The sequence below is a fragment of the Diabrotica virgifera genome, chromosome 8, assembly GCF_917563875.1.
Source record: "Diabrotica virgifera virgifera chromosome 8, PGI_DIABVI_V3a".
Classification (NCBI taxonomy): domain Eukaryota; kingdom Metazoa; phylum Arthropoda; class Insecta; order Coleoptera; family Chrysomelidae; genus Diabrotica; species Diabrotica virgifera.
In genome coordinates, this window is record NC_065450.1 from 203,167,652 (window position 1) to 203,190,199 (window position 22,548).

The window sequence follows — 22,548 nt, forward strand, 5'->3', positions numbered from 1 at the left end:
TCGTTTTGATTTCTGAGTCATATCAAAAAGCCAAAAGTCGATCAAACTAAAAAAACTCGACAGGGTTGCCTTGAGAAACTCATAAGCTAATAAAATCTTTTTGAATATTTTATATAGGTACCATGATCTAATGATGAGCTCTGATTTCCACCGCAATTGTTTTTTGAACTCATTGTTTTTAAAGTGTCTAAAAATTTACCACCGTTGGCTTATTTTTCAATATTTTTGCTTGAATTTTTTCTTGGATTATCTATGAATTGTACTGAATATGCTTATTTAGTTTAAAACTAAAATAATTCTATCATACTTTCAGAAAAAAATGTGCTTGATAAATGGAAATTATTTTTTGCGGGATCTTTCTTAGCTCTAAAATTTTCCATATAGCAGCATGAGATAAGCTGTCAAATGCACGTTCAAAATCAACAAAAATCATGTATAGAGATGTGTTCCATTCAACAGATTGTTCCATTATTACCCTCACAGTATTAATGTGGTCTATGCAGGAAGTTTCTGGTCTAAACCCAGGCAACCAAGAGACGTCATATAACGTCGAGGAAACGTCAGTTTTTGGTTGAATATACACACGTGATTGAACATTACGTCATATAGACGTCTTTTGTAGGTGATTTTAAATACGTAAGATTAATGACGTTAAAATACGTTAAAAAACGTTTTCATTTCAGACAGCCTAAGTCTGACGTCACGAAATTGGGAGGAGCTTAAAAGTTACAAAACAAAGGTTGTGTTTCATAGTTTCATGTTTATCATCATCGTCATCGTAGTATTTTGCCTATTTTCGATTCATTTGGATTTTGTTTGCTGTTTTTTTGTGTATTTTTTAAAACTTTTGTTTGTCATTTGTGAACTTTATAAACTTACCACAATGCAAAGTGATTATTTAAGGAAATTATTATTGGAAACTCCAGATGTTAGACAAAGGTAGGACAAACAATTTTTATTTACTGTGCATTTTTCCCTGATATTTATCAATAATGATCAATTTTTCAATTTCTTTTATTGTTTTAGATATTCATTGAAGCTGAAAGTAATTGGGGATTTAGATCCATAAATATACAATTCAGTCATCAGAATTGGATTTTACAGTAAAGTTTATTCCACCAATTACTATTATAGATAGACAAGAGAATACAAAGAAGACAGAAAGCATACAAAAGCTTTCAGGCATATAAAAGCCTTTACAACTGGATTTGTTTTGAAAGTTGGAGCAAAAATTGTTAATGATTTCTATATTATTGTTGGAAAGGTATGCCTTTATTTTATTTATTCACCATTAAGAAATATATGGATAACAGTATTAGTGTCTTTTGGATAAATTGGTTTTAAATATTAGATTTATTTACGTTTATATATCTCTATAAGACCAGACATATTGTCGTCCTAATTTGTAAACTGTGTAACTCCATAATTCTCTGAAAATGAGTTATTACTGCCATGTGTTTGAAAAAGTCCCTAGTTCTCTTTTCAAAAAGGATGCACATGCATATTTTTACCAGATGAGTAAATAGTGACATCTTCGTATACACCGTAACTCCCTTGGAGCAAATTTAGTACGAAAAATATGCAACTCCCCAGTTTGTCATACCACACGACTGACCTCACTGTTTAGAAAGTGATATTTTCAAGAAAAAGTTGGTGGTAAGTAATATTAAATAATACTCATTAAACAATATACAAATGTTAGTGATATGTGTATCTATAAAATATTCCATTTTAGCATCCTATCTTTTAAAATGTAGTAGTATTCACATTAGTCATATTTAGAGAAATAGTTTTTTGTGTCTCCTGTAAAATTTGGATAAATGGAGTTACGCAATTCACAGATTAGGTCGATGACATGTAATTGCTTTGATAGGAAAGAGAATACGTCATGATTGTTTGTTCTTAAATTACATTATATGTATGTCTGATTTTAAATAAAATATTCTCAATCATTGTAAAGAACGCAAATACTCTAATAAAAATAAATTTTTGTAATTGAAGCATTCCCACAAAGATAAAATATTTTTTTAGGTAAAGCATTCCCAAAAAGCTAATGCTAAACCACTAGCTAGATGCTTGGGTGATAGCCAGTTCTGATGACATAGCAAATGCACATTGTATGTGTATGGCCGGTAATAGTGAAGTCTGCAGCCATATTGCAGCAATATTATTTGCAGCTGAGTATGCCCACAGCGGTTGTGAACTCATACTTATATCTGGGATCATTAATCACAAACACAGGGTCACTACAGGAGGAAATAAAACGTAGATGCAAAAGTCGCCACAGCAAAAATGACCACAATATGGAAGGACTGTCAAATTTCAAGAGCGTTAAAGATGAGGTTGATCAACTGCTTAATATTCCCAATACTGACTTACGGATGTGAATCTTGGACCCTGAGAAATTCGGAAAGAAGAAAGATAGACGCCACTGAAATGTTCTGTTGGAGACGAATGCTACGAATTCCTTGGACCGACCATACAACAAATAATTCGATTTTAAGAGAGCTAAAAGTTAGCCAACGGCTCTCCAGTAAAGTCCATCTCCAAGAATTAAAATACTTTGGACATGTTATGAGAGCCAACACAGAAAACATGGAAAGACTCATTATACAAGGAAAGGTGGAAGGCCGAAGATCACGAGGAAGATCCCCAACAAGATGGATCGATCAGATTACAGGAATATGCAAAAGACCTATGCATGAGTTAAAAGAAATGACCAGAGACAGAGATCTTTGGAGACGGACAATACACGACATCACGTCGACCACTACACTCTCTCCGGGGGGTCAGGATTGAAGAGAGAGATGCCCACAGCAAGACAGAAGAAGAACCCAATGCATGTACAGATGTTACAGCTATGTACATGGTTTGGAGATAGCAACATATGCATTCTCTGATGAAAAACTAATGAGTTTTGAAACTGTTCGGTCAGAGTGCTTGTTGAGCTCTCTAAACGAACTGAAATATAAGACGGTTTTGGCTTCGTGTTGCAGTGATATGAAATTGGTTATTCATTTTTAATTATAATGTACTTCTTCATCATGAGTATTTGTGTATTAGTCTTTTAAGTGTGTATTTATTGTGTTAATTACTATCAACGTATAACAAAAATAAAGATATGCCTATGTATTTGTATCGTTTAAAGTATGAGTATTTTTTTTGAAACTTTTATTTTGCAATATATTACTTATAAACATTCTAACAATAAGCAACTTTGAGGCTCGAAGTAAAAAGTTGACTTTAGGTCAGTCCAATGACTGGACGTCTAGTATGGAAAAAACATTACATGTTTGACACAAACCATAGGGCGTCTGTTATAGGGCTTTTCATTCACAGTCATTTGTTTCGAGCTTCTGTCATGTGTCACATAATATATCTACGTCATACGTTATTGGTATATAACAATGATACAAACCAAAGACGTATGACGTAGATATATTAATATTATGTGACACATGACAGAAGCTTGAAACAAATGACAATCGATGAAAAGCCCTATAGAGCGTAACACTAGATTATAATCTCATTATGGATAGGTTGGATTTTGCTGCTGTATCACATAGGTCCAGATCATTTTGAGTATTGTATGTATACTAACTTACCAACAGTTTGTTACAGTAATTCTTCTTGACAACTATTTGAGGTTATGTTTATTTGTTTTTGACGATTAGTTTCTGTTAATGAAGTATTTAATAATTGTGTTATTAAGTTTAATTAAATTAATTTTTAGCCTTCTAAGATTGCTTCTAAGAAAACTAGGTTTTTCATATCACGTATTTAAAACGTGACAAAAATTACGTGAATTATGATGGGACAAATCGACGTAAAAACTACGTTTTTCGTATCACGTATTTAAAACGTGATAAAAATGACGTGAATTATGGTGGGACATATTCACGTGATTTTCGACGTCAAAAAACGTGATAAACTGACGTCATTTGGTGATAATTATGACGTTTTTTCAACGTTTTGTAAACGTTATTTGCTTGCCTGGGAACTTGGGCTTAAGCCTGCTTGATTAGCTAGAAATTCAACCTTATTTGTTAATCTTTTAAGTATGATGGTCGTGAAAATTTTATTTATGGCGGTAAGCAAGGTTATTTCTCTCCAATTTTTGCACAGTGTGATATAGACCTTTTTTGAAAACTTAATAATGTTACCTCTTTTCCAATCCGTTGGAATGCAGTTTGTTTCCCACACCTCTCGGATTATGAGGAGCAAAATTTCAGCAGTTAGATGTGGGATGTAGGTCAGTTTAAGTATTTCGGCAGCAATGTTATCGATTCCCAGGAACTGTTATTTCTCAGAGGTTTGATAGCTGTTATTATCTACATTTTGGAAGGGGCCTCGCAAGATATAATATACAAGTCTATATTCTGCGGGTTTTTAACAATTTCATCTGCGTTGTCCCTGGGCGTGCCTAGCATCTCCTGATAATGCTCTTTCCATCTCTCTATACTTGGTCATCTGTTGCAGTAAGTAATTCGCCGGTCTTGGATCTTACAATGTTCGAACAGTTGGGACCATTTTTTTACTAGTCGCCCAGTAATTTGGCATATCTCTCTAGTTCTATTGTGTTGTGCAGCTGTTTCTGCTTGTTTTGTCAGTTCTTTACCAGTATCTACTACAGATATTAGCTAGCCAAATTTGGTTTGGTATTATTACATTTTTCAAATTAATAGAAACATCCGAATTTTGTGAATCAATAACATTGCTTACTGATTGAAAGAATCTACCCTTTAAGCAAAACGATGTCTCGGTTTTTGTCCAAATTTGGCACTTGTCTCATAAAGCATAAAAAAGTCCTCAAAAACGATAATATTACTTAAACTTTAACCATGCATGAGCCACCTTAATCCACAGCGTGTACCTTACCACAACCCATTAAAGATGACATAAAAAACTCTAACGAGATAATTATATTATGATACCAGATTGACGCGAAAATTGAACTAACCGCAAAAACCGCTATTAAAAATCATAATTGATTAGCACTTGATCATTAAAATTACCTGAACCTAATTGCTAATTAATTTAACTGTTTTTTTTTGTGAATAAATAATAAACGCCGATCTGAAATACCAAAATTGGTATAAATAATTATTTAAATCAGCTACAGCAACAGCGCGAAATTAACAATTTAATTTGCAATAATAAAAAGATGCTATAAAAATGTTTTGAAAGAATTTAATGTTCTTATATAGCCCAGTAAACGAACTTTAAATACGGCGCTACCGTGTAATTTTCAGGGTCAACACTAAATTACATGAAAATTTGAATTTAGGTTTTACTTACTTTCCACTTCAAAGTTGAACTTGTGCCGCTGGTTGCTTTTACTTGGGGGGTGACAGTAACCTGAGTAACCCCTTCCCAGGGGTGAAAAAACGCGTGATTAAAATACGTTCGGAAATGAATAAATTGACTAATTCTAAGCAACTTTCCTGCTATAGAGTTTTTTAAAAGAAGTCAATACTTTTCGAATTATTTTCGATTAAAAATGTACATATTTTTCAAAAATAAAACAGGTTTTCTGGAGTTTTTTTGCAAATAACTCAAAAAGTAATTTTTTTAGCGAAAAAAATATTCATAAAAAAGAAAAAAATGGTGGATTCTTGAAGTATATAAACCCAGTAAAAGCAAAGTTGTAACTTAGGAGAAATACGTTCTTATTCGTCAAAATCGAAATCGAATGTTTCGACGTGAAATAGCCAAAACCGAAGAAATTTTCAGTAGTAATTGCACAAGAGCTCTAAAATTATTGAATTTTTCCCGAGTGACACTTTGACAGTTTTAATTTCACGAGCTGAAGGGGAGTGAAATTATGTCAAAATGTCACGAGGGCAAAAATTCTATATTAATTTTAGAGATCGAGTGCAATTTGTTGCGATTATTTCATGAATAAAACTGTTCAAAACCAAAATTTTATTGTAATTTATTTATGTAAGTACAAATTAGTACAATTAAACAAACAGTTGTTATAAATATTAATTTGACGGTTGAAGGTCATCATTTTTATAATATTTAAAACATTAATTGTCATTAATGTAACTGAATGTATTTTTTCGTAGCAACGAAGGGCATCTGACGTAATATACTTGACGACGGGAAATTATAAAAAATTATCGATTTAATTTAGATTTCTGTAGCTTTCTATTGGTCAGCATCTCCTATGAATGAAATAATCGAGAAAACTTTTGTTTTAATTTTTTAAGATTTATTTTTATTTTTTATAAGAGTTTCTAGCATCAAGACTAATCCAGTTATGCTCAAAATAAAGTTAACCCCTTTATTTTGGTAAAAATGAATCGTGAAAATTTCCCCCTATTTAGCACCCCAAATGAAATTCATTGTTACCGCTTTACAAACCATTTACTTTAACTATGTATTTTTTATATGATCTGTAAGTTTCACCGGTTTAAAGTACTTATTTTTGCAAGGGTTATAGTTGAAAGCGCTTGAACGAGTCACTAATCACGAGTGTATACAAATTTTGAACAGCCATATCTTAACCAAATTAACCAATTTTTGTCTATCAGAAAAACAAAATGAAACTATCATATTTATAAAAGCAAAACGTACATTTTTTATTCTTTGAGATTTTTCGTATCGCTAATAATTTTTAAGTTATTTTGAAAGGGCATTTTTCCTATAATAGTTATTTATGATATATGTGTTAAAAGTACAATTTTAAGGCACGCATGTGAAAGTTTGCAGAATGAACGAAGCGAATTCTGCAATTCACATAAGTGCCTTAAAAATGTACTTTTTAACACGTATATCATACAATATTTTTTCTACAAACGTCTTATATATCAACAATTATAATTTATTCATTCTCAATTATTCAGGACAATATCTACAAAAACTTTTACTTGAACTTGACTGACATTCCATTTTTATATTTTTCTTGACATTACATCAAAACTGCCTATACTGTCAATACGTAAATCATAACAACTAAGTATAGAATAACATCTTACTTTTATTGTTGTATATTCTTACAAATTGTAATAGTTTTTTTTTCTACAAACGTGTTAAAAATGCAATAATACAGTTTAAATTAAATTTTAAAAAACCTTTTAAACCACCTTTTTTAAATTGCGCAAGTTGTACTATTAATATAATGTTAATAAATTAAATATCAATATTTTGACGTTTCACAATTTGACAATTCACTTTTAACTGCAGTGCCTTAAAAATTTTAAAGCACTAGTGCTTTAATAGTTATTTATGATATAAGTGTTAAAAGTACACGTTTAAGGCACACGTGTGAAAGTTTGCAGAATGAGCGAAGCGAGTTCTGTCATTCACATGAGTGCCTTAAAAATGTACTTTTTAACACGCATAGCATACAATATTTTTTCTACAAACGTAATTGCAGGACAATATCTACAAAAACTTTTACTTGAACTTGATTGACATTCAATTTTTATATTTTTTTGACATTACATCAAAATTGCCTATACGGTCAATACGAACTGCAGTGCCTTAAAAATTTTAAAGCACTAGTGCCTTAAAGTAGCACTTTTAACGCTCGTATGGAGTGCTAAAAATTGCATTTTTAACACGGTTGTAGAAAAAGTAGTATTTTCAACGCTCCTATGGAGTGCTAAAAATTGCATTTTTAACACGGTTGTAGAAAAAATATTTGTTTTCAAAAATAAGCACTTTGAACCGGTCAAACTTACAGATCGTATAAACAATACACATACATAAAGTAAATGGTAAAGCGGTAAGGATTAATTTTATTTAGGCTGCTAAATAGGGGGATATTTTCACTATTTTTTCTATCAAAATAACAGGACCAACTTTATTTTGAGAGCAACTCGATTAGTTTTAATGCTAGAAACTTTTATAAAAAATAAAGCAAACACTTTAAAAAAATTTAATAGGGTGTTCCCGAAAATTGCGTCATTTTTTGGTTATTTCACGTCGATATATTCGATTTGGAATTTGACGAATAAAAACGTATTTTTCATGAGATCATCTTTTTTGTTGAAAAATACACATTTTTACTCGCAAATAACTCAAAAAGTATTATCTTAGTTAAAAAAATTCTATAAAACAAAAGTTACTTAAAGTTAGTCAGTTTATTCATTTCCGAACTTTTCATGAACGTATTTTCTTTCGCCCCCCGAGAAGGGGTGACCTTCATCCCCCAAGTAAAAGCAACCAACGGCATAAGTTCACATTTGAACTGGATGGTAAGTAGAAACTAAAACCAAATTTCCATGCAATTCGGAGTTGTCCCTGAAAATTACACTCCAATATGGTCATTTACCGGGCTAATACTCGGTGTGTGGTCAGATGACAAAATTAATATGCTCGATTCAACGTCGTGATTCGTTATCATGATCATGCTCAGAAATGAAAATAAGGTCTATTTATCACCTGAAATAAATATGCGAAAATGCACGTGCTTTATCTTCAAAAGAATGAACTCGATGAATATGTTTACGTTGACGATAAAAACCATAGATAGGCTAGAGAAATATAAATAAATAAATAAATAAATAAATAATAGCTTTATTGTCCAACAGGTATCCATTTATAGGACAATTTTACATTAACTATAAACTTGAAATTATATTATTTTAAGAGTTTACAATATTTAAAGAAAAGAAAAAAGAAAAGATAATTACCAAGTGAATTAAGAATTCAAATGAGACTTAGCCATTCTGACAAGTTGACTTATACTACAGTTGAATATATCACAATAGTTTACCAAACAATTATAATTTTCACACATAACCAATATGGGGGAGTTTAATATCAGGTTTGTTCTGGCTTGTGTAGTTCTGAACGTGGAAACATTTCTAACAGGATAAGAAGGTACATTAAAATTTATTTGTTTAAGAATATCTGGGCAGTCAATTGAATTATGCAACAATTTAAATAAAAATATTAGTGAAGCACAATTTCGCCTCATTTCTAATGAAACCATATCTAAACTATTACACAACTCACTATTTCTGATACCTCTCTCTGGATATATGCCGTTAATCTTAAATGATAAATATTTCAAAAATTTACGCTGCACCTTTTCAATCAACTGAACATGTGAATTATAAAATGGAGACCAAATTATAGACGCATATTCTAATTTACAACGTACATAAGAGAAATATAGTAATTTGACAGTTTTTATGTTAGTAATATTTCGGCTATTTCTGACTATGAATCCATATGATTTAAGTGCTTCAGAAACTTTTAAAGATATATGTTCAGTAAATGAAAGTTTACAGTCAAAAATTATGCCAAGATCTTTAATTTTATTCACATGTTCCAGTTCGCTACCATCAATAGTATAAACATAGTTTATACTATTATGTTTCCTTGAGTAACTTACAACTTTGCATTTATTTGCATTAAGATTTAAATAGTTTTCTTTACACCATTCATGCACACCACTCAGTTCATTCTGAATAGTGTGACAATCATTGATATCGTTAATTTCTAAGTAAACTTTTAAATCATCTGCATAACACAAACAGGGCACAGAAATTTGCTCACATAAGTCATTAATAAATAACAAAAACAAGAGTGGACCTAGATTTGATCCTTGTGGGACTCCAGATGAAGGTATGTATTTGTGAGAGTTATAACCATTATAAGATACAAATTGAGTTCTACCAGACAAATAGGATTTTATGAAAGCGACAGCATCTTTAGAAAAACCAAAAAGGGACAATTTGGAAAGAAGAACTCCATGATGAATTTTGTCAAAAGCCTTTGAAAAATCAGTATATATAACGTCAACTTGGGATCTCCTATCCAACGCCTTAGATATGTACTCTGTTATTCCCAATAAGTTTGTAACTGTGGATCGATTAGCAATGAATCCATGCTGATATTGTGAAATTTGATTACGAGTGAAAGAGTATATACGATTATAAAGTATGATTTCAAAAATTTTGGATAAATTGCATATAATAGATATGGGCCTATAATTTTCTACACAACACTTTTCCCCATTTTTATAAACAGGACATACCTTTGATTCCTTCCAGATACTTGGATACTGTTTGTATAATAAACACAAGGGAGTATAATAAACACATATAGGGAGAATGCAGCTACAACTGCTCTTAAAGCGAATCAAATCCATTTGAACTTAATAAATTTCAATTCAGTGATTCATTCATTGCTAATTAATAAAAATTTTTTTTTGAAAAGATCCGTTTTATCATCTATGCCATCTCTTCGCTGACCACGCTCTGAAGACGGCCTCCTTCGCAGAAACAACATCCTCGACATCGACACCAAATTCCACCAGTGCTTCCACAACGAAACCAGTGCCACCATCCATTAAACAAACCACGTCCTGAAGAGGTGATAGACACCTTAAACAGGACAAAACACACCAATCCACCGATGACATTAATTGCTCTCCAACCAAATCGACACTGAGCTATTCCAATTATCCAGTTATTATTCCTAGCTACACAATATAAAGCAAGCAGAAGGAAACCCACAAGATCAAAGGGATAAAGTAACCAAAACAGACGAAAGGAAAGAAGAACCACCAACGAATTTTGAAGCTTAAGACGAAGTTAAAACTAGCCAGCAGAAACAAATCATTCGGAATAGATCATCTCCCAGCTGAACTTTATAAAGAAGGTACCATCGATACCTTCATGGCATTACACTCATAAAAGAAATATGGACACAAAAATCCCACCAAAATGATTGGAATACCTTACAACATAAACAAAATAAGAGATATTTTGAAAGCAAAGTTCTCAGAATGATATTTGGTCTTCAAAGAGATGAATTGATAGGGGAATGGAGAAGGCGCCATAAAGCTGAATTGGTAACTGACTATGGTACTGAAAACATTGTCAGACATATAAGAGCTAAGATAAGATGGGCAGGTCACGTGGTAAGATCAGAGGAAGATAGAGTGTTAAAGACAGTGTTTTTTGAGAGACTGTAGAAGATCAGTAGGCCATCCCAGAAAAAGATGGAAGGATGATGAAGAATTCAAGTATCCTGAATTGGTAAAGTTTGCTGGTACCTAGATATATTTGAAACAACGAAGTGAACCATTTTATTTCACTTTAAAATTCGTGTCGTCCAAACGATGAGACAAAAATTTAATACCTTATTTACACTTTTTAAATAACTGTTTATTTGCGGCTCGCGAAGTAAAGTACCAGTGGCGTAACAAACTCCGTCGCCCCCCCCCCCCCCCCCGCAGAATTGGAAATGGGGCCACCTTTAAAAATTACCTATATTATGTGTTACAGCCCAGTAAATCAACGTAAAATATGGCGATACCGTGTAATTTTCAGTGTCACCACCGAAGTGGTCAACTCAAGAATTTTCGAGTTATTTATGAGTAAAAATGTTTATTGTTCAACAAAAAAAACCACGTTTTTAGGCGAGTTTTCGCAAATAGTTCAGAGCAAAGAGTTCAGAGAGTAATGCCCGGTTGCACCAACAGATCTTAAGCTTAAGTCGAGAATATCATAAGAATTAATATAATATAATTATAATATATTACAATAAGAATACCATAATATAATAATAGATATAATTGATAATAAGGTAAGAATCTAAAATTATGGTGTAACGTAAGTGATACTCAAGGAGGCCCTATTTATAAGTAGAGCTTAGCTAATCTGGGACTTAAGATCTGTTGGTGCAACCAGGCATTAGTATTCGATCGAAAAGAATATTGTTATAGGTCTGGATCCCGCGTATGAAAAAAAAGTTGATTAATAGCAAGCTGAAAATTTGTTAATAGCTTAAGGGTGTCTAGTCGGAGAAACTTTGATATATGGGAACGCTGGAACAGGGGAAGTTTTAATTGTGGAACAACTTAAAAATTTGGAACGGTCAGACCACGAAAACGGCACATGCATTTTGTCCGACAGAAAAGACTTAAACTCCTCGAACAGAGATTAAACTCTCATGCAAAAATCAGACTGCTATTTATCACCAAATGGGCGTTTTAATGAGTGGAACATGTAGAATATGTCAAATGACAGGAATTATGACAGGTGATAAATAGCAGTCTGATTTTTGCAGGAGACTTTGATCTCTGTTCGGAGAGTTTAAGTCTGTTCTGTCGGACAAAATAAATGTGCCGTTTTCGTGGTGTGACCGTTCCAAATTTTTAACCTGTTCCACAATTAAAACTGACCCTGTTCCAGTGTTCCCATATATCAAAGTTTATCCGACTAGACACCCTTAAGCTATTAACAAATTTTCAGCTTGCTATTAATCAACTTTTTTTTTCATACGCGGGATCCAGACCTATTAGGTAGCAAAAATGTATCTAGCTTATAAAAAAAATGAAACAAAAATGAAGTCTATCGATTCGGTAAAAGAAAACTTGTAGCTCATGAAAAGTTTTTCTTATTCGTCAAATTCCAAATCGAATATTTCAACGTGAAATAACCAAAAAATGAAATACTGTTCGGGGAAACTCATTAGAAATTTTTAAGTGTTTTAAGTAATTTTAGAAGTGTTTAAAAGAAGCTTTATTTTTTACACAAGTTTCTAGCATCAAAACCAAGCCAGTTACGCTCAAAATACAGTTAATCCCATTTTTTGGTAAAAAATTGTGAAAATCTCCCCCTATTTAGCACCCCAAATGAAACTAATCATTATCACCTTACAAATTACCTAACTTTTTATACGACCTGTGAGTTACACCGGTTCAAAATGCTTATTTTTAAAAGGGTTCTAGTTGAAGGGCTTGAACGAGTCACTAATCACGAGTATATGCAAATGTTAAACAGCCTTGTCTTAACCAATTTTTGTCTTACAGAAAAACAAAATAAAGCCAAAATATTTATAAAAGCAAGACCTACCTACATTTCTTTACTCTTTGAGATTTTTCGTATCACTAATACTTTTTAAGATATTTTGAAAAAAAGGCATTTTTCCAAAATAAAAAAATTTAAATTTTTTCAAAAATAAGAACTTTGAACCGGTCAAACTTCCAGATCATATAAACAGTAAATATTTAAAGTATGTAAATGGTAAAGCGTTAATGATAAATTCGGTAAAGCGCCAAACATTTAAAAAAAGGTTTAAGAGTTTTTCTCGAAAATTGCTTCATTTTTTGGATATTTCAGGTTGAAATATCCGATTTGGAATTGGACAAATAAGAATAATTTTTCATGAGCTTCAACTGTGCTTTTACTGTGACGATAGACTTTATGAATAAGTACACCATTTACTGTATCTTATAAGCTACATTTTTACTACAAATATTTTTTCGATATCTAATATTTATTTCGATAAATACTTATTTTTGAGTTATTTGCGAAAACCCCGTCTGAAAACGTTTTTTTTTTTAAATAAACATTTTCACTCGCAAATTACTCGAAAAGTATTAGCATAGATAAAGAAACTCTATAGAAGAACGAAAGTTGCTTATAATTAGTCAATTTATACATTTTGGAACTTATTTTAAACGTATGTTTTTCACCCCACGGAGGGGTGTCATCCCTGATGTAAAAGCAACCAACGGCATAAATCCAACTTTGAAGTGGAGTGTAACTAGAAACTAAATCCAAATTGGCAAGCAAATAAGTCCGTCGTGACGCTGATAATTTCACTCCAAAACTGTCATTTACTTAGCTATTGGTGTATTCATGCATTGTTTATGACGACTTATATTTTTTATCTTTATTGGTATAGAATAAAATAGAACAAAAATTACTAAATGATTACTTTATATTATTCTATGAGATGAACAACTTTCTTCGTGCACTATCAGCGAATATATCTACAATTTTATTAATTCGGATGGACAACTTCATTTTCAATACTGCACTTCTTAAAAAACGTATATATGCAAATAATATAAAAACACATTTTTACATATATTAGACAACAAGATAGGGCCCTTGACATATTAAGGCTCCTTTTAAGCTTCATGCTGCGGGGGCCTCTGTTACGCCTCTGGATAATTTATCGAAATACTAAATGTAGGTAAAGATTAAAGAGGAAACCCATTTCTAGATTTAGAAATATTGTTCTAAAATTCGGCAAATTGCAATTCTCAAATCTTTCAATAGTCACGTACAAAGCTTTATAGTTTATTGTCGTTACCATAAAATTTCGGTAGGCCGGAAGGGATTAAGTTTCTAGAAATTATGAGATGAATCACTTGGCAAATACGTCTATTTAGAAATTTACGTTTTTAATTTTAAACACACAACGTAAAATAATATAACAATAACAGATTTTTACATAATATCATTATTAAAGACCCACACAAAGTTTAAAGCTAGAATAAGAATAATGATGATACTAATATTAATGTTAGTTGTAAGTTGGGATACACAAAATATGTAGTACTTACAGTGCTCTACTCATCAGATCTTTGGCAATGCCCTTCCCTCTACATCTTGAATCAACTGCCACAAGACTCACTGTGATAGCTTTGTTAACACCTGGAAAATGCTTAAACGCATCTGAATGTTCATCCATATACACCAAAAAATTGTAAATAGTTAAAAAGTCCTTATTGTCACTCTCAACTTTTTCGTGCTCTTGATTCCGTTCCAAAATTGGATTGATACACACGCCTATCATTTTACCATTCCTCACGGCCTTTGTAGATATTCCATTGTCATAGCCTTGGACTAGATACTCTTCTAAAGGTACGTTTACAGGTTTTTCTTTAGTTATAAGATTTATCGATGTATTTATTGGTTCGTCTTCCATAAAATAGTCCCTCATGAACTGTATCACATCGTCTCTGTCTTCTTTCTGGATTATTTCTACCTCGTAGTCAAACTGTGGCATTTTTCAGTTAAAATCAGTCTAAAACAAGTCAAAGTGAGTGAAAAGTTTTCGAAAAATGAAGACCGTCAAATTAATTTTTATACGAGAGCAATTTCTGTCTGTTTTTTGTTATAGTCGATAAAAATATTATCAACAGGAAATTATTAAGTTCATTGTTACGAACTTTTAACCTATATTGCTAAAGATAATTATAAATACAGATATATACAATCAATCCTTACCCTGACTAATTATGTGATATCAATGAAAATTACAAACTACCAAAAGAAAAAAATTAAGAATCATTTATAATAGGTACCTAAGTATGATTCGTCAAATAATAATAATGAAATTCTAAAACGAACTAACTAATTATAGCGAACATATTATACACACCCAAACTTATATGGAATCACCATGTATTTCAAAACAATATTTATTTCTTTCAAAAAACTTGTCATTATTGCGAAAAATAAAGGTTTTTATTGAAAATAAACAAATCGATAAGACAAGCAGATAGTAATAGTACAGCTCGGAACGGTATATGTTATTTGCTTGAGTTGCAAATTGAACGAAAATAAATAAACTAACTTTTGCGTCCAAAAACGAAAATATTCATCATGTGGGGTTATAGAACTTACAACGGGGAAAGACTATTGGTCTTGTGGAGCAAGTAATGTTCTCAGAGGAACATAGCTGCAGAGCTAGGTGTAACACAGGGCGTTCTGTCTAAAACCTACGCTAGGTAACAGGAAATAGGAAAGCTCAAAAATAAAGAAGGGAAAGTCGCCAAAAAGTAATAACGGCTCGCCACGATCTTTTAATTGTCCAATCAGCTGGAAGACACCCAATCATTTCTCATCAGCAGCTCCAAAGGCAGCTTTTGGAAGCTATAGGTGTAACTGTTTCAGTTGAAACGGCAAGAAGAAGAGTTCGGGTCAAGAAGTACACAGCAGGAGACAGTTATGGGTTCCCGAGTTATACAGGCAGCACAAGATTGATCGTCTAAATTGGTGTCTTCACCACCAAAACTGGAACATTGGCAATTGACAAAATGTGCTATTTTCAGAAAAAGTCAGGATTTGTGTAAAATCAGAGGACCCACGAAATCTTGTACTTTGAGGTCGAGGAAGACAAGCAAGAACGAAAACTGTCAGATCTGTTCACAAATATACAAGGGGAAGTGTAATGTTCTGGAGAGAAATTGTGATCCGTAAAAAACTCATTTAATTTTCATCCAATCAACATTAACTGCTCACAGGTATGTTGATAACCTGTAGTTAAGCTCTGGAAAGGTGCAACAGGAGAAAATTTAATTTTCATGCATGATAATGAGCCTCCACATACCATTAGAGTGACTAGAGACATCATTGAAGGAGAAGGTATCCCTTGCTTGGAGTGGCCTGCTTGCTCACCCGAGCTTAACCCTATTGAGTATTTGTGGGATATGCTTAAAAGAAAAATTAGAGCTCGCCGGAAAAATCCACAAAACACCGCACGGCTAGTACAAGCTGCTCTTGAAGAATGGAGCAACCTACAACAACAAAATGTTGATAATTTAATTAGGAGCGTGCCCCCGCAAACTGAAGCTTGCATAAAGACTAGAGGTGATAACACAGACTACCAAAAAAATTTAAAAAAAATTAATAAAAACAATTTAAACATTATTAGTTTTTCATTGAAATTTTTGATGCTATTAACTTTAAAACAACTAGTTTCAATTATACTTTATTGTTTTATTTAATTGTTATGTATTTGTGACTAAATTGCTTTAGAATAAAAATATTCTTTGACTTCGTGTGTTCGTATTTTTAAATCCGCGCGAAATAATAAGAAATATAATAATAATAATATCGTATGGCATTTTTGCCGGGAGATCCTTTCGGACAGTTCCGGCGCCATTTACATCTTTAACCCTGTTTCAAGTAACTAGTGCCGATGTACACTAGCCCATGGAGACCGACGGCTTTACGTGCTCTCCGAGGCACGGTGAGACGGCTCGTGTCATTATTGGAAATGAAAATGGTTTGTCTTTGGCAGGGCTCGAACCCACGTGCACTGGCGTATGAGGCCAGCGGTATTGCCGTTACTCCACGGCCGCTCACATAAGAGGTATCAGATGTTTCCATATAAGTTTGCGTGTATGTACATAATTGCAAAAAGTGTCATTAAAATAGAAAATTAAAATTTTAGACGCATTTTCTGTCACAAAAGGCTTGAGACAAGGATGTTCTTATATCTCCAACTCTATTCAAAATAGGAAAAATCCCCGGCTATGATCTACTGGGTGCTACCTACGACAGAGCCTACGGTATAGCAATTTACGTACGTACAGACATAGAAAATGCAGCCTTGATTTCTACTTCTACCAAGAACAACATCCACGAGGTAACTGTGAAAATCGGCAATATCTATTTATCAACTAAATTTTCGTTTATAAAAATTAATTATTATTATTTTTTAATGTATTGTGATCTTTATTTTTATACAAAAACTGTGATAGAGCCATACGCTAAATAAATATTCAAAATATATATTCCGGAAGTATTAAACAACATAATGTTTAGCATAATATTAGAAAAGGTTATACTGGAAGCAAACATTAATAGAACAGGTCCGATCTACCACAAAAAATATCAGTGCTTAGCGTTTGCGGATGATTTGGTAATCTTGGCTAGAAGCAAATAGACCAGGGCCTAGATTCCGTGCACTGTAGATATCTACAGTCGCTTTCTGTCGATGGCAATTGTCATGAAAATATTTGAATTTTTAGTTTTAATTCAAATATTTTCTTGTTTTACTAAGTGTCACTTCAGCATCAATTAGCGTATAGCCTAGCAAAACTAGAAAATAATTCAATTAAAGCTAAAAATTCAAATATTTTCATGACACGTGACATCGATAGAAGGCGACTGTAGATATCTACAGGGCGCATCTGTAAAAATATTAGTACATTTGGACGTTGAGAGGTGACTCAAATTTTTTTGCAGAAATTACTTGAAAATAACTCAAATAATAATATTTGAGTTATCCTCCCTCTCAAAAAGGTCCGGAACATAGTTTAAATAATCAAAATGTCAAAAAATGAAGGAAAAAATCGATTTTTTTCTTCGTTTTCTGATTATAACTTTAAAAGTATTTATTTCCGAGAAAAGTTGTACTGACATAAAAGTTGCGTAATTAACTTTCCTACAATATAGAATTGGTTAAAAATTTAAAAAAATAGTCACCCTTGTTGCAAAATAGCAATAATTGCAAAAAAAACCAGAAAAAATAAGTATTCGCATTTTACGTTTTTCAACCATTTATGCTTCACTTAGGACCTTCATATTTCACTCAAAAAAACTTTATGATACAGTAAAACAATACTGTAAATTTCATTAAGATCGGTTTAACAAATTTTGCAAAATAAATTTTGCAATCCAGCTTTCGCAAAAAAAATTCATTTTTTCAAAATTTTACAGGATTGACAATAAAGCAGATAGCAAGTTGAATTTTTTGCGTATAGAAGTGTACTGTACCTTTCATTTGCAATTTGCAAAATTAAAATCTATGAACTACCACGGAGTCAGGATTTTTTTAAATAAACCTTAATTATTGGTGATACGCGCAGGACAGCGGATAGTTTAATCTGATTGGGCATTCCAATGACCTTTGATAATGATTGATACATTTTAATTTTTATTACATTTCGATATAAATAAATAAATTTGTTTATAGCAAAATAAAAGCACATACTCTATCTTTTGAAATAACACTTTTTTTAGCAAAAACTTTCTTTGTTCATATATTTTAATTTAAAGAATAAAAGTTTATTATTTTTAAACATATGCAATTGTTTAAACAATATTTCGCAAACAATAATAAAATTAGTTTGATTTTTGTGGAATTAAAATATTAAAATACAACAAAATATCGAGTAAGAAAATAATACATTAGATAAAGATTGGAAGAAATTTTGGTGGAAATCAACTTGTGTGAATAGAAAACCGCTGTCCTGCGCGTAGCACCAAAAATAAATGTTTATTTAAAAAATTTGCTGACGCCGTGGTAATTAATCGATTTTAATTTTGCAAATTGCAAATGAAAGGTACAGTACACTTCTATAAGCAAAAAAAATTCAACTTGCTATCTGCTTTATTTTCAGTCCTGCAATATTTAAAAAAAAATGAATTTTTTTTGCGAAAGCTGGATTGCAAAATTTATTTTGCAAAATCTATTAAACCGATCTTAATGAAATTTACAGTGTTGTTTTACTATATCATAAGGTTTTTCTCGGTAAAATATGAAGGTCCTAAGTGTAGCATAAATTGTTGAAAAACGTAAAATGCGAATACTTGTTTTTGTATGTTTTGTTTTTGCAATCATTGCTATTTTGCAACAAGGGTGACTATTTTTTAAATTTTTAACCAATTCTATATTGTAGGAAATTTAATTATGCAACTTTTATGTCAGTATAACTTTTCTCATAAATGAATAGTTTTAAAGGTATAATTAAAAGACCAATAAAAAATCGAATTTTTCCTTCATATTTTGACATTTTGATTATTTAAACAATGTTCCGGACCATTTTGAGTGGGAGGATAACTCAAATATTATTATTTGAGTTATTTTCAAGCAATTTCTGCAAAAAAAATTTGAGTCACCTCTTAAAGTCCATCTCAAAACAGATGCTCCTGGACTAAAAGTAGAACTGATGGAAACAGCCATGAAACTCGAAGAGAGGGCAACAATCAAAGGATTGTATATAAATGAAGCAAAAACAAAGTTTATGGAATGGACAAATAAGCAATTCGTTCGGGAGCAATACATAACAATGACAATAGCGAAGGGAACACAGTATAAATTCGAAGAAGTTGAAAGATTTGAGTACTTAGAAACTGTCTTCACAACAGATCGTAACTGTGAAGAAGAAATACAGAAAAGAATTGTTGGGCACAACAATTGTTGTGAAATGTTGGGCAACCGAGCTATATGCTCTCAATGGGATATTAAGAAGCAAAAATATATCTCGAATGACAAAACTAAGACCGTAATAAGGTCGATAGTGACGTATGGTTCTGAAACATGGGTCACAACAAAAAAAAACACCAATAGTTGTTATCAGTTTGGAAGCAGAAAATACTGCGCAAAATCTTTGGTGGGAAAAGCTTAAACGGACAATGGATAAGAAGAACAAATAACGAACTAACTGAGCTATATCAAGAACCATATTGGGTTGGACCATGTGCAGAGAATGATTCCATCTAGAATTCCCAGAATAGTACTATCTAGTGTATTGGCAGGGAAAAGGCGAAGAGGAAGACCGAGGTCACAATGGAGTAATGGAGTTAAAGAAGATATGAGAAGGCTTAACGTAACGAACTGGGAAAGAAAAGCGACTGCAAAGGCGAGTGGAAGAGATCACTTTTGACGTCATATTCGTTTTCAGCGACCCCAAAAAGTCACGAATAACAAAATTGAACTCATTTCCGCCGATAATTGACGAGTTCTGAATTTTTTTAATTGTCTGTTTGAGATGAATTTTAAGAATGCATTTTTGTATGCAGTTTTTCAATACTATATCATGGCTCCGGGTCACAAAGTTTCCTGGCGCATTCACGAATCGAATGCAAAAATAATTATTAAGATTCGTCTTGTCCTTTTTTTCGGAGGTAAGGCCGATTTTAGTGCTTTATTGCTTCGTCTATACATACTTTTAACAAAATTCTCGTATTCCATATACATATATAAAAAAAACAAAATAGCAGATTGGACTAAAACCACATCTACATTATATTATTGAAGCATAATATGCGTAAAGTCCACTAGGTATGTAGTAACTATTAAGTAATCTCTCTTCTCTCTTCTACGGCACTACAGCCCAAATTGAGCCTTGGCCTCCTTTATTTTTTGCCTCCACCCTTGCCTGTCTGTGGCTGCTCTTCTCCATACACGGACTCCTAAAAGGGCTTGTGTGTCGCTGTTTACTGTGTCTTCCCAGCGCTTTCGTGGCTTCCCAACCGGTCTCTTTCCTTGCATTCTAGCATTCAGTGCTCGTTTTGGTTGCCTATCCTCTCCCATTCTTATCACATGTCCGGCCCATTACAATCTTTGTAATCTAATGAAGTCTGACAGGGGCGTTTCCTTATAAAGTTGATAAAGCTCGTTGTTGTATCGACTTCTGAAGATTCCGTTTTCCCTCACAGCTCCTAGTATTCTCCTAAGTACTTTCCTTTCGAATATGTCGAGTTTGTTTTTGGATGTTTCTTTCAGCACCCAGGCTTCACTGCCATAGCATGTTATTGGTCGAATTAAGGTTTTATAGATTCTCATCTTTGTATTTCGGTGGACACTTTTAGACCGAAATATATGGGAGAGGGCAAAATAAGCTCTGTTTGCCTGCGTTATTCTCTTCCGTATTTCTCCATCTTCTGATCCGTCGGCATATATTTCTACTCCCAGGTATGTAAACTTTTCAACCGTTTCAATGTCATCTTCATGTATAATGTTTTCTGGGACTATATTTCTTCTCGTCTGAGTCATTATTTTTGTTTTTTCTGTGTTAATTTCCAGACCTAGCATTTTTGTTTGTGTTTTTAACTCTGCATATGTTTTCTGTGCTCCTGTTGATGTTCTACTCATAATATTAATATCATCAGCATAAGCGGCCAGTTGAACCGTTCGGTTGGTTGGTCAGTAGATTTCCTCGTCCAGTTTGCATTTGCCTAACCGCATACTCCAGTGCCAGGTTAAACAATGTTGGGGCCAGCCCATCTCCCTGTTTTAGTCCCTGCGAAATGTTAAAAAAGTCTGTCCGGTGGTTTTGTATTCGTACACATGCCTGAGTTTCATCCATTGTGGTTTTAATTAGTCTTATTAACTTGTGTGGTATTGCCAATTCAGCCAATATATAGTATAGCCTGTTCCTTTTGACTGAGTCGTATGCCTGTTTGAAGTCTACAAACACGTTGTGAACATCAACATCGTGTTCCCATGCTTTGCTCAAGATCTGTTTCACTGTGAATATTTGATCCAGTGTCGATCTTCCCCGTCGGAAGCCCGTCTGATACTCTCCAATAATATTTTCTGCTAGTGGTTGGAACCGCTGGTTTATAATATACGTGAGGACTTTATATGCTGTGCATAGTAGAGAGATTCCACGGTAGTTTTTGCACTGGAGTTTGTCTCCTTTTTTATAGATCGGGCATACTATACTTTTCTTCCAGTCGTCGGGTATTTTCTCTTCTTGCCATACGTCTTTGATGAGCGCGTGGATGTGACTTGCTAGGTGGTCGCCACCTACCTTATATAGTTCTGCTGGTATTTCATCAACTCCCGGAGCTTTATTGTTTTTCTGGGCCTTAATGGCTTCGAAAACTTCCTCTATGGTTGGAGCTTCTACTCCATTATCTTCTACGTAGATCATACCCATTTCATCTTCCATGTCTACTTGAGTTCCAAGTAGTGTCTGAAAATAATGCTTCCAGGTTTCTGTGACTTTCTGTTGGTCACTGATTATTTGCCCACGTTAATCTTTACATAGACTTGTTTGAGGTTTATACCCACTTTTTATTTTGTTTAGGTATTCGTAAGCCCCTCTAATTTCGTTGTTTTTGAAATTTTCTTCCATTTTTTCTATTTGTCCATTTTCATAGGCTCTCTTTTTATTTCTACATGTCTTGTCTGCTTTCCGTCTTGCGACTTCAAATAATGTTCGTCTTTCCCGTGTTCTTCTTGTTATGTACATTTTGTGTGCTTCATTTCTTTCCTCTATTGCTTGCCTGCACTCGTCATCAAACCATGCTGCTCTTCTCT

At 32.9% G+C, this 22,548-nt stretch overlaps 1 protein-coding gene across 3 annotated transcripts in view; it reads right to left on the bottom strand.

Moving 5' to 3' along the window:
• Window positions 1-22,548, bottom strand: part of LOC114325646 (arylalkylamine N-acetyltransferase 1) — a 40,744-nt gene that overhangs the window by 3,199 nt on the left and 14,997 nt on the right. For all 3 annotated transcript variants that reach the window (XM_028273759.2, XM_028273760.2, XM_050659631.1), the window contains exon 2: window positions 14,327-14,790. In XM_028273759.2, the coding sequence (XP_028129560.1) occupies window positions 14,327-14,772 (446 nt within the window). In that variant the 5' untranslated portion in view covers window positions 14,773-14,790. The remainder of the gene's footprint in view (window positions 1-14,326; window positions 14,791-22,548) is intronic.